Source organism: Chenopodium quinoa, unplaced genomic scaffold, assembly GCF_001683475.1.
Source record: "Chenopodium quinoa cultivar QQ74 unplaced genomic scaffold, ASM168347v1, whole genome shotgun sequence".
In the NCBI taxonomy this organism is placed as follows: Eukaryota; Viridiplantae; Streptophyta; class Magnoliopsida; order Caryophyllales; family Amaranthaceae; genus Chenopodium; species Chenopodium quinoa.
This window is the reverse complement of record NW_018744080.1, coordinates 4,256,563-4,270,925: the sequence shown is the minus strand read 5'-3', so window position 1 is coordinate 4,270,925 and position 14,363 is coordinate 4,256,563. Positions and strand designations below refer to the sequence as shown.

General features: G+C 32.0%; 1 protein-coding gene across 1 annotated transcript; it reads left to right on the top strand.

The window, feature by feature from the left end:
- Positions 1-4,343: 4,343 nt before the first annotated feature.
- Positions 4,344-5,153, top strand: LOC110691618 (two-component response regulator ARR22-like). The gene is made up of 2 exons (XM_021868574.1): positions 4,344-4,574; positions 4,980-5,153. Exons 1-2 carry the CDS (start codon positions 4,344-4,346, stop codon positions 5,151-5,153), a joined length of 405 nt encoding a protein of 134 aa, XP_021724266.1.
- The last annotated feature ends 9,210 nt before the right edge of the window (positions 5,154-14,363 follow it).

Sequence of the window (14,363 nt, the reverse complement as noted above, 5' to 3'; positions counted from 1 at the left end):
GGGGTACGTGGCAGTCATTTGTGATTGACACACGTTCAAAAATAAAAAATGGTAGAAATTTAACAGCTATTTACTGATTACTTAAATAATTCACCAAAATGCCAATAAGGTTTTCAAAATTTACCAAATGTCATCGAGATTAATGACTAACGGAGTTAAAATTAAATCTTGACACGTGTCATATGATTGGTTCATTTTAATTATTTATTTTAATTAATAAAAATAATATATTTTTTCTTATTTTTGTGGCAAAAATTGCTCGGTTATATTTTGGGGGTCATTTTGCCTTTATGGATACAAATTAAGCTTGAAATTGACAAAAAAAAATAATGTATATGCTCATTTTTATGTGTTGAAAAATATTTCGATTAGCGTGTCGTTATTTTTTAACCATCAAAATTGACCGGGTAAGGTTTTGGGGGTCATGTTGATCCTTTATGAATACAAATTAAGCTCAAAATTGACAAAAAAAAAAACGTAAATGCTTCATTTTGTGTGCTGAAAAATATTTCGATTAGAGTGTCGTTATTTTTTAACCATCAAAATTGATCCGATAAGGTTTTGGGGGTCATTTTGATTCTTCATGGGAACAAATTAATCTCGAAATTGACTAAAAAATAACGCATATGCCCCGTTTTGTATGTCGATATCGTAATTTTTTTCGGAAAAACGTGAAACGGAGTATTTACGTTTTTTTTTTTTTGCCAATTTCGAGTTTAATTTGTACCCATAAAAGGGTCAAAATGACCCCTAAACCTTACCCGAACATTATTCGCCGCGAAAATCGAAAAAAGTATTATTTTTATTCATTAAAATAAATATTGTGTCTTAATTTTAAAATGTAATGGCATTTGGTGAAATAATTTTCCAAAGCCATGACATTTGGTAAAATAAGAATTGCATTAGCGGAAAACTAACGTCCATATGCTATTAATGGCACGAGGTGTCATTGTATTGTTTGTCAGTGACATTTGGTAAATTTTGAAAACTTTGAGGCGGTGTTTGGGAATTAGTATTTAATTTCAAATTATTCATTTCAATTCTTGGAATTGAAATTCTTATTTTTAATTCCAAAATTGGTGTTTGGGAAATTGCTAGAATTTAGATTCTAGGATTTTAAATTCTACATGTTGTTTGGATAGACTGGAATTTTAATTTCACAATTGTATTGTTTAATTGATTTTTTTGAAAAAAAAAAAATAAAAAAATTCAAATCATATTTTCATACAACACTACTGTCAACAATGTCGTCCCTTCCAATGTTCCGAGAACTCCAATGGCAGTTCATCAATGGCGACGCAACATTGCGAACTCCAATGGTGGTTCAGCAATGGCGACGCAACACCGAGGACTCCAATTAGCTCATTAATGGCGACAAATTAAAGTGTCGATAACTCCAATGGCATCTAAAAATGCAGCTTGCCTGTTCTTGAGATGGTCTTCTCTATAAAATCATCTTTGTCTTCTTCGGCGAAATTAAGGTTAAGGTTCATCATCAGTGCTTTGTCGGAAATTGGAATCCCTAGTTTCCGACGATGAAGGTTAAAGCAAGGAGCCATGAGAGAGAACTTTTATGTGGTAGAAGAGAGGAGAGAGAAAATATGAGTAACTTACCTGGTAAAAATAGAGGAGAGAGAAGATGAAGGTGAATAGATCACATCACTTGGAATTGAAATGACATATGTTGAAGATGGATTTCAAATACTTTGGTGTGGGTTATTTTTGATAAGTGTCTGGAATTCAGCCAAATTCAATTCCAAATGTTTTGAGTTTCCAAACAGCTCAATTGGGACAAATCCAACATTTGAAATGAAATGACAATTCCCAAACAGACCATGATGGCATTTGGTGAATTTTGTAAATACTTAGTGGCATTTGGTGAAATAGCCGTAAATTTAAATATTTTTCATTTTCACCCTAATAAGAAACTCCAATGGCAAGCTAATTGTCAAATTAGCTTGTCATACCACATAAGCTTTCAAGCTAATTATGTTTATAGCTAGTTTGATCCCTAATGGCTAGCTATTAGCTTATTATTTAAATTATCAATTTATTATTTTTATCTTAATTACTAATTGACTTTTAACATTTTCTTTTTGGCACGTTTTTTTCAATCAAATTAGCTTGGCAAAGTTAATTTGCTTGACTAAGGGTATGTTTACATTTACTTAATTTCAGTTCAGTTCAGTTCAGCTCCAATCAGTTCAGTTCAGCTCTTAATTTTCCTCTCTCATAAAATATTCATTTCAGCTCAGCTCAGTTCAGCTCCAATCAGTTCAATTCAGCTCAGTTCAGTTCCAATCAGTAAAATTCAGCTCAGTTCAGTAAATGTGAACATACCCTAAGCTAATTACATATTTTTGCTCCAATGGTCAAGCTAGAGCTAGGGACTATTTAAAATTGCAAACAAGTCCCTAGCTACAACCATTGGAGTTGCTCTAAACAAATTTTGCAAATTAAAGGGTAATCTTGTAAATAAGTCAACAAAAATGCTCCATTTTATTGTTCTGTTCACCTCTTAGGCTTTAAAAATAAATTGTGTAGTGTACCCTTCAAAACTTTCAAATACATTAATCATCAATCAATCAATATATTATACTAAAAGACATGTCACTCTATGATTTTCTTGTCTTATAATGGTAAAAAAATAATTTAAAGAAACCTTAGAACAATAATTTTGGTTAAAATTTATTGTATAAATCATTTTGATTTAGAATTTTGTTGATAAAATTTGATAGAATCTAAACTATTTGTAAATAAGTTTTAAAGAGCTTGTAAATCGCTAATGGATTTTACCTAGGGGTGAGCATGGGACAGGTACCCAAACTGTTAGTACTAACAGTTCCGTTAACCGATAACCAATATCACTAAAAGTGATATCCATAAACCTAGCCGATAAGTTCGATTACTCAGACTTTGGGTACTTGAATTTTCGGATCGGTTATCGGGTACTCAATAAGACATCCAATAATGATAATTAAACTTAATAATGTTGTTATAAATTATAATGATATCATTCAATACTAATTAACAACAATACCACATGATCTTGACCAAATTATTAGTAATATTACTAATCATTGTTATTATAACGTGATTATAAAGTAAAGTAAGAGTTTAAATTTTGAAAAATAGATTTAAGAAGGAAAAAAACAACAAATTGCTTATCAAGATTAGAAAACCATTAATTTAAAATGACACCCAATAACTATACCCAATAACAAAATATCAGAACGGGTACTTGAACCGTTATGGTTATCAAATTGGGTACCCTAATTTTTGGAACGGTTATGGATCAGGTTTTTGGATTTTCGGTTTTCGAGTAGTTTTTATCGACCCTAATTTTACCAAAAGGAACAAGACAACCACAAATTTTTATCCATAAAGGTTAGACCCCATTCATGATCTATAAGATTACTAAATATAGCATTAAGAATCACGACTGAAGGTATGGGGATGAAATAAAGGTACAAAATTAAAATAGCGAAAAATAAATAAATAATATTGATTGTAACACATAACATTAAAGTGATAAGGATTAGTTGATAATGTATACATATAATAATTCTAGTTTCTCTCTCAATATAATATATGAGACCGGTTTGATCGTTTATTGTAGATTTGATTTTGTTTCAATGTTAAGAACTTAAAATTTCAGCAAAATCTCGTGAAAAGATAAATGATTTCATGAACCACTTTGGATTATGTACAAAATGTCAAGCCAATATGATACATTTTAAACATCAGATACGATATCTATGTAATCCTTGTAAAAGAGTTAGATTATATGTCATATATTTAATTAATTCTGATTTTGAAGTCTAATTAATAAATCTTGATATATGTAAGGTTGATAACAACTACAAAGTATATTATCCTGGGAGTGTAATACAAAATCAAATCAACATACTTTTTATTTTAAATAAATCGTATCACGTCGGATTCTGTTTCTCAAGGCCATCTTGATTTTGTGCTTGACACTTATTTCAATATAAAAGCAATAAAAAAAAAACACTAATTAAGTATGCTTCAATTCAGATCAATTCATTGGCAAAAAGGTAATCTTAAATACTTTTCTTCAAAATGCTCCTTTATAGCAAAAGTTGATCTCTAATCAATGCCATTATTATCAACCTAGGATAATTAATATTTGATACAAGCAAGAATAACATTCTTTAACATTCCATGTGTTAAAACAAGAAGTGAATTTTCATAATATTTTAAAATTTAGTCATTTTCATGCGATAAATGTATTGTTTTTATATAGGCTATACCCTCTAATTTTTGTCCTTTACTTATTTGGTTGTCGTTGTTAACATTTTGATTATGTGTGTTTTTCAGATATGTCTAAAACGGTTGGAGATAGTAGCATGAATGAAGAGAATAAGTTTACTGCTTTAGTTGTAGACGATAATGTTGTCATTAGAAAGATTGAAGAAATGTTGCTTAACAAGAAAGGGTTTAAAACTAAGGTCGTGGAAAATGGTCAAGAGGCCGTGAACACTTTCAGTGAAGGCAATTCTTTTGATGTTATTATCATGGATATGGAAATGCCGATAATGGATGGGATTCAGGTAATCTTTTTTGTATTATCTTAATATCTTTTCGTAATAATGTTACATATGTTGATGTTTACAACATCTCTCTTAATGCTCTAAGGCTATTAATAAATTAGTAATGATAAATATAACATTTTAGGCAAAATAAGGATATATATAAAGAGTTAATTGGGTGATAGTGTGAATAAGATAATAAAATTTGAATTATTATGTACAAGATAAATTATGTTATATGTGGACTATAATAATTGCAATGTGGTTCATTCCTCATGTTCCAAATTAAAAAAATATTATTGTTTGCGGCATTTCAATTAAAGTAATGGACTATAATTTCAATGGAAAAATTTATCACCCTTGCATTATTACTTAATTATGAATACTAATTTTTTTTAATATTTAAATTAATTCTCTTTTGTGAAGGCAACTAAAGAGTTGCGAGCTATGGGCGTTAAGTGCTTGATATTTGGCGTGACGAGCTCTGAATTAAAGTCTGACATTCAAGCATTTGTAGAAGCCGGTTTAGATGAATATTTTCCAAAGCCACTGGATTTTGTGAAGATTGAAAACATACTCAAGCGCCTCATCAAAAAGTGATACCAAGAGAAATTTGACACAAAAATGACATAAGTAAACTATGTTTAGTATTTAATACTTAAATATTGTACTCCTGGTTTCGATATGATGTTTCATGTTTTTTTTTAGTTTCAATCAATTATCTATGATTAAACAATGCAAAATTTCATATATTGAAGAGTACACACCTATCAAAATAGCACATAATGATATTTTTTTCTTATATTATTGATCAGAATATACGATCAATTATTATTTTAGCTCTAAACGATAAGTTTTTTTAAAGGCATAAATTAAATAAAACAGAGGCAAAAAGAGTATTTATCTTCCTAGCAAAATAAAATAGGCTTCTTATATTGCATGTTTAAGTGTCAACATATCTTTCGGAAGATTATGACAAATATTTATTTATTTATTCTATGTAACTTATAAATTTCAATGAAACTAGGGCATGTAACGCGCATGATGCGAGCTCCATAGCTAGCCATAGCCAGAATTTTTTTTAGTTTGGCCGTGTGCAATCACAACTTTAGTTGTTGCCAGCCGAGTGGCCTAATCCGGCCGATGACTTCGTGGCCATTTGTTGGGGAAGGGGGTCGGGGCGGTTTAAGGCCGCTCAGGGAAAGGGAAAGGGAAAGGGAAAGGGAAAGGGAAGGGCAGCAAGTTCCGGTAGTTTGAAGGTGGGGTGGGTTTAGGCTGGGGGAAGGAGTACGCTAGAGGTAGGGCGAGATGGTGGGTATACTGGGTGAAGGGGGTGGAGAAGGAGGTACATATGATAGGGCTTTGATTTTATATTTTTCTTTTTTGGCCAATAACATGGGAACACATGTCATTGTGGCGCCCGCTTCACGAATTATTGGACAAAATCAATTAAGTGGTGGTAAAATTCAATTTTTTAAAATTTTTTGTGCTATTAAAATAAATTTTTTTTCATAGTGTTAAAAATCATTTTTCGTGTTTTTATGGTGTAAAATTCAATTTTCCTATAAAAAAATCATGATAAAATTCCATCAAAATATTTTTTTTCACACTAATAATAATAATACTGAAAAGGGTAGTTAGTGTTGATTTCTATAAGTGAATAAAAAGTAAATAATACCAATGTTGTTCATTACCGGGTACCCAACTTTTTGGGCACCTATAAAGAAGCGAAATTGTAATGGCATTGTTTTAGGCTAAATTAATTTACAAAAAAAAAAAAAAAAAAAAAAAAAAAAAAAAAATCCTAGGAATATGCATAGCAATATTCTTTAACTATAATTAGAGATATCCTCCGTTAACTTTTAGTTGCAACATAGAAGTATTTTTCGTGAGATACAAAATATTTATAAGTTGCAACTAAAAATTAATGGAGGTATATTGTAAAGATTTAAACATATATTTTTGAATCATTTATTGATTTACTTAACCTTACAAAAAAATCATAAAAATGCATGGGTGTGTTGTGCACCCAATCAATTAACCCAGGTTAGTTTTTTGTTACTCTTTAAATGACAATTAAATAAACAGTATCTCCAAGAAAGGATGAAAGAGGAGGGCCCTTCAAGTGAGGGTGATATATTGATATACTGTGCATAGAGGCCGATGTAAAATTAACCTCTTCAAAATTCTCAATATGGCGGAGCCTATGTAAGAAGGTTGGGCTCCATTATTTCTATGTCAAAAAGGACTATCTATCATTAAAATAAGGGAAATCCCATTACTTTAATTCGAATCAAGGATCTTTCGTGGTTGTTCATTTGAATAACAACCAAGGAAAAGAATATTTCAGAAGAAGGAAATCAAGGAAATATGTTATCCTATGCCCATTCAATTCCCCAATCAACATTGACAAGAGTGGCCTCAAAGTGATCGATGAAGCTAAAGCCATCTATGAGAATCTAGGAAAACGAACAAGGGAGAATCGGGAGAGGAACAATGTCCTCCCTGATTGCAATGAAGCACTTTTAGGTGGAGAAACTAAAAATAGTGTAGAATGAGCATCATCTTAATGTATTTATATTACAAACAGTCAACAAAATTCACACCGATTGCATATAATCAAATAAAAACTACTCTCTAATTAACAATAAACTTCAGAAGATTAGTTTTTTTTTTTTTTTTTTATTCATTTGATTCAAATAATCATGATAATTTTCCACAATCATCATATTACACCATGCTTGCATTCAATAGTAAGAGCAACAAAACAATTTACGATGAAGAAAAACCAAAATAATTCCAAAATTTTCAAAATTATGATCAACAATAGCATTATTAATAATAATTAAAACGAGAAAGAAATATTATTATAAAACTACTCAACAAAAAACAACAATATGAAGAACAAATTCAAAGGGATTAGCGAGAGAATCAGACAATTCGACGCAATGAGATGACGAAAATTAGGAGAGAGAAAAGTACTGAAGATGATAATGCATCAATGGTGTGCGTCATAAGTAAGTTTTTCATTTGCCGCCATTGTTGTTGTGAGAAGTTTGGGAGGTGGTAGGGTACGTGGTAGTCATTTGTGATTGACACACATTCAAAAATGTTTAAATTTAATTTATTTTCATTTTTACCCTAATAAACAAAATTTGTAATCATATCCTATCATATCATATCATATACTTCCTCCCTTCATTTATGGTTGCAACATTTTTCCTAAAATGAAAATATCACAATAGTTGCATTACACCATAAAAGTAAGGTTTTTATGGTGAAAATTGTACTAATACCTTTATTTAAAGCACATGACCCACTTGATTATACTTCTAACAATCTCTTAACCCCATTTTAAGCGTGTTATATCATGTAAGGTCCACTTTTCTTAAATACCGTGATAAAGTGTGTGTTGCAACTATAAAGAAACGGAGAAAGTATATAACTAATATATAAAGCTAAATTTTTAGCCATGCCATGAGACAACGACACTTGGAGAAAGTGTCGCACCATGTAAGTGACGGAAGGGATATTTGGTTGTTGGGCAAACACCCTAAAGTCAAACTACCTAACTAACCACTAACCTAAGCATAATGGTAAATAAGGGTCATTCTTCCTGTAGGGCATATTTCAAGCATTACCTCAAACTTGAACCCCACTGTGATCATACACTTAAGCGTGGTGGCGTCCAAAGGGAAGGAAGTTAGAGCAAAAGAGTCATCAACAAGTTTTAGGAACTTGTAAACCGTTCACAGGGTAAAGGTTACACCCCTTAACGATCCAAGAGATCGTTAACTCCAATAGGTTTGGAACCAAGACTGGAAGTTCGGGGATGAAGGTACAAATCCAATCTAAAAGAGAAATAACCTGCCCTAATAATAGGCCTCTACTTTATTCTTCTCGTATTCATGTGCGCTTTATGACTAACATGCAATCATTAGGTTTACCCTAAACCTGTTTATCTATGTTGGTTGAATATTAATGCACAAACAAAACTATTATTGGCGATCAAATTAACCCAAAACAAAATTATTAATTATCTTATTAAGCGTGATTACAAGTACCAATTCCCTTTAAACATGCATGAAAGGCGTGATCAAGCAATAACAAATAAATATCATTACTATCAAGAAACATAATAATCATAATCATAATTACCATGATAATAATTATAACAATTATAATCATAAATCATAAAAATAATCATAATCATGTTAAAGCATATATAATACTTAGAGCAAGATCCTAGGCATGATACTAACAAGATTAATAACAAACCCTAGCATGTCACTAAACATTAAAGATCAAAGCTTTAACCCTAACATGATACTAACATACTATTAAGAAAGAAATAGGAAGCATCACAGAAATCATAATTGATATAATTAAGAAACTTATTCTTACCCTAAACATGATACTAAGAAAAGCATCCTATCATGATACTAGGAATCAAAATAACAACCTAAACATGATTTCTATATCATAATATAAATAAAACAATTAAATCACTTACTTGGATGCCTCGTATCTCTTTCTAATAACAAAATACACACGTTAGTAACTTCAAGGAAAATATTAATCAAACAATTAAATTAAATAATTGAAATAAATATTTGGGACCAAACCCTCAGAAATATCAAATCTTTCACGTCTAGGGCAAAGGAAAATTCGAATTATGATAGGTGTATCTAGATCTTGTGAATGCGGAATTTTGTTTGTAAAAAGTTGGTTTAGAAAAAAGAGAGAGTATCAAGAATTTCTTGATGAGAATTGATGAAGGTCTAAGGACGCTATTTATAATGAAAACAGTCCGGATTTGATAAAAAAAAAAAGAATTAGAGTTTGAAGAGGAATAAAACACGCCGTTGTCGCCACAACAGCCCCTGTCGCCCGGATCTGCAAGACAGTTTTTGCGGATTTTGTTTTTATCATATCTTTTGATCCAGAAATCCAAATAAGGCATATAATATGTCGTTGGAAAGATATTGAAGTCTAATTTCCAATCCAATTAGAATCAGATTAAAATATTTTGTATATAAAAGATATGGCCGAAATAGTGGAAGGGTGTCAGTTTTGGATAGAATTTTGTATTTCTTTCATATCTTTTTCGTTATAGCTCGAAATTAATATTATGATATATCATTGGAAAGATAATTTCAAGATCTATCCAACCATGTAAAATTTGGATAAATATTATGAGACACGAAAATAATATCTGAATATATTCCATTTCGTACAAAATAAGGATTCTCAAGAGTAGTTTTATTCAATTTTAAACTCTTTGAAACATAATTATCAATCCTAACTCCATTAGGATTTAAGAGAACCTTCTAGAGTATTCTTGAAGACTATAATCAATCCTAATAGCCTTAAGAATGATAATTAATAATAGGCCCTCCTCTAGATCATTGGGCAATATGTAAGAACCAAACCGGGCCCAGTTTAGTATTTTGGCCATAACTTCCTCATTATTCATCGGAATTGGGCTTATAATATATATTTGGAAAGGTCTTTTCAAGCCCTATCCAACTACACCATTATTGGACCCTTATCATGGATAAAACTAAACTGGATTGGCTATTTTCATAAAATAGGGTAAGAAAAGAAATATTTTCAAAAACAGAAAGAAGAGATATTTTAATAAAAACATCCTCATCACTAGACTTTTCACACTTTCGCTTTGTTCGATAATCAAATGACATGAAAGGTATTCATCACTGGGTTTGGTTTTGGGGAGACACATTTGGGTATCTACACTTCCACAAGGACTAAGGGGAAACTATTAATTATAATAAGCTAAACCGAATCAAGGATTGGAAGTTTGAGGACTACTAGTTTTGACTAAAGAAATGTCAAGGGAAAGAAGTGTTAGGGGTAAATGGGGTTAAATCAAATAATCGATAACGAGGATAAATCATAAACATACATGGGTGATAGAAAGGGAACTCAATGTTTCCTTCTTTCAAAGCCCCAACACTAAGGGGTCGTTTGGTTTGCACAGGATAAACAGAATGGAATGAACAAAGGGATTCAAAGAGAATGGAATGAAACCTATTCCATATAGCATTTTGTTTGTTTTACAAAAACCAAAGGGAATCACCACCACCAACACCACCACACAACTCCCTTTTCCTTCACTTTCCCACTTCACCAGCTACCCCTCCGCCCAACCACCATCTTTTTGGCATCCCCTGGAGTCTGTCGCACATCCACCACTCCTCCCCTCCCCGGAAACCTCCACCCACTCATCAACCCTAATTATCCATCATCTCAAACCCCACAAAATCCTAATTATCGGCGGTGCAAACAGGGGCGGTGCGACAAGGGGTATGGGAGGTGTGAACGGGAGCGGTGTAACGAGGTTTTTGAGGGGAGGTGCGATAAGGTTTTCGAGGGGAGGTGCGAACAGGGTGGTGTGATGAATCATATTTATATAGGGTTCATAGGCACGTTTATGTTAGTTTTTATACCTTTTTCTTAGTCTTTTTGGTCGATTTTAGGGCCACATAATTTTATAAGTCGTCATATATCGCTCTATTACGCTCCTTTTGTGTTTTTCTTAATGTTTCATATTATTTCATAGTCATTTGGACACTTTCGAAGAGTTTAGAGTTGATTCAGATGTAATTGGATGGAAGCCAATGAAACAAGAGTGTTGATCGAAGATTCTATGCTCATAGATGTCGATTTTATTTAAACTGATGATTATTGATATTGCATAAGAGTGTTTATCAAAGATTCTTGCATGGAACATCTTACTTTAATATAACCTTAGTTCTTTTATTCCTAAAAATATATAAATGCGCCTTTTGCATGCAAGTCGAATGTATTTATATATATACATCGCTCTAATTTCTGACAAGGCGGGGTTAGAAGATGATGGAGGAGTTTGTGCTTGGGTTTTCAGGCCAGAGTTCGGATGGTAATATTTCTGCTGTGGTGGTGAAACTTGTTGTGGCTGATGTGGAGGTGGAGGGTTTTGCACATTGGTGCTCCGGTAAGAAAGGTATGGATGGTTCCGGAGCCCAGGATTGTAGGTGCTAGAGTATGGGTTATTCTGCCTGTAGGATTGGAAGGCATTAACTTTCTCTATAGGACTCATGCAATCTTGTTCCCAATGTCCTACAATTCCACAATTTTCAAAAAAAGTTTCATTAGAATTATTAGAAACGGCAGAAACATTAGCAATGGAATTAGGATTAACAGTACTAAGATTATCTAATTTCTGGAAAATAGATGTCAATTGGGCTTGTACAAAGGATACTGAATCAACAATGTGTTTGCCTTTATTTGCAAAGCCTCTAGGATTCCCATATTGGGAATTATGAATTTCCATATCTTCAATAACCTGTCCTGCATCATCAACATTAAGATTCATAAACCTTCCACTAGCTACGGAGTCTAGAATCGTTCTATATGTATTGCCAATTCCATTATAAAAGGCTTGAATCAACTGCCACTGTGCCAAATTATGACGGGGACACTCCCTCTGCAGATGTTTGAATCTTTCCCAAGCCTCATATAACGCTTCATCTGGCTCTTGGGCAAAATTCTGAATTGCACTTCTCAATAAGGCTGTTCTCTCTGCAGGGTAATATTTATTATAAAAATTCAAAGCAAGAGTTTCCCAATTAGTGATACCAAGTGCAGTTCTATTCAAACCATTAAACCAAAGTTTAGCTTTTCCACATAAAGAAAAGGGAAAAAGAATCTCCCTGATCTGGTCTTGCTTGATCCCAGCTTGCCTACTAGTATTACAATATTGACAAAAATCGACAATGTGAAGATTTGGGTATTCACCCTTAGCTCCACTAAAGTGCTTTCTTTCAATCATTGTTATGAATTCGGGTTTGATCTCGAATTGTACTCCTTCGAGACCTGGAGCAAGAGAAAGGTGTGGAAAATCCGTTAGGGACGACTGCGAATAATCGTTGAGCTTCTTAGGTGGATTTCTTGTCATCTCTGATTCTGACTCTGAATAATCTTCTGAATCACTAGAATCAGTTGGAGGGCCTCTAGGAATATCGCTACCCCCATAACCCGCCAGGATTTTCCTGTAAAGATTCTTTTGTCTATGAAAAGAGCGCTCGATCTAAGGATCAAATGGAATGTAACCTGATCTGGAACACCTGGGCATAAACAAAGAACTAAAAGACAAATATGAGAATTGTCTCAAAGAACTAACGTTTTCTAAGACAAGAGGGAATAATCTAGACTACAAAAACAATCAGAAATAAAAATAAATATGTTTACCCGACAACGGCGCCAAATTTTAACAGGCTAAAGTCGTATCACTTTATCAAAAATAATTCCTAAGTCCACTAACTATGCAGATAGGGAAGAAGGGTCGAACCACAGGGAAATAAGTTGATTTATTTATGATTAATTAATATAATCTAAATTAATATAAATTATATAAAAATATATATAATCTAAATTATTGGTAACCAAATTATTGTTATTAAAAGGAACTAAACTACTAAGATTAAGACTAGAGAAAATTAATGAATAAAATCCATTCACCAATAGATAATATTCCAAGATAAAACATAATAATCAATCATCAATGCATCAATTTATCAGATTATAAAGGGTTTTCATTCGCTACGTATTACAATCACAGAGTTAATTTACCGGTATTAAATCTCATCTCTCGAATTTCGACTTAACCATTTATAAATTAGTCCGCCTATTGAAACTAAGCCTAAACATCAATTCTCATCTCTCGAAACTCGAATAAATATTGCAAAACTCATAAAATTAAACCAGGCCTAATCTAATTGCATAGCATTAAATCAATCAATAGGAAATTAATCAAGCATTGACAATCAATAATAATAAATTACCCCTTCATATTATTTATGGATCCCCATAAACCCTAGAAAGAAAACTACTCAAGCATGATTAAATCTAAACAACCAAAGCAATTAAACAAGTCATGATGAAATAAAGAAATTAAATTACTGAAAATAATAGAGAAGAATTCGTTACCAAAGTTAACGAAAATAATGAACTCAATTAAGAACAAAGCTGTAGAGTTATAGAGAGAGAAAAATAAGAGAGAAGTTTAATCTAAAAACTAAGTAGAGAGAGAAAAGCTAAGAGCATTATAGAAAAAGACAAATGCCCACCGGTTCAAAACCCCCTTATGCCACCGGTTTTGAACTGCTAGGCATTTGGGGGGTGGCAATACTCCCTTTATTAGCCACCGGTTGACTGGTGGCAATAATCCTTCCCGCATTTTTTTTTTGGTATTAAATCTAAATGCCACCGGTTAACCGGTGGCAATGTACATGTATTTTTTTTTCACTTGAAATATAACCGAATACCAAAAAAACTCAAAATCAAAACAATATCATAATTCATAATCAACCGAAATATACTCAGAAATAGAATTATCTTTTAATTTTTTTTTTTAAAACAATCATTTAATTGTTATTGTACAATACAAAAAAAAAATTATAACATAAAAATCAAAAAAAAATTACAACACAGAAATTAAAAAAAAAATTATAACATAGAAATCGAAAAAAAAATTACATCAAAAGCACAAAAAAAAAATTACAACATCGATCTAAATCAATATTCCAAAATCAATCTTGATTCTTCTATGTGGAGTCATAACTAATACCTGCATCAATTAAAACACAAAAATTAATAGATTTCACGAACTTAAAATAAAAAAATAAAAAAAACGCGTGCATGTACCTGTAGACACCCATTTGTGTCTCCCCAAAACCAAACCCAGCGATGAGTACCTTTCACGTCAAATCATAATCGAATGAAGTGAAAGTGTGGAAAGTCTAGTGT

Bases quoted from the DNA above. Each gene is read 5' to 3' on its own strand.
- LOC110691618 (XM_021868574.1), top strand. From the start codon at position 4,344: ATGTCTAAAACGGTTGGAGATAGTAGCATGAATGAAGAGAATAAGTTT. The intron at 4,575-4,979 runs GTAATCTTTTTT...TCTTTTGTGAAG, and splicing joins CGATAATGGATGGGATTCAG to GCAACTAAAGAGTTGCGAGC.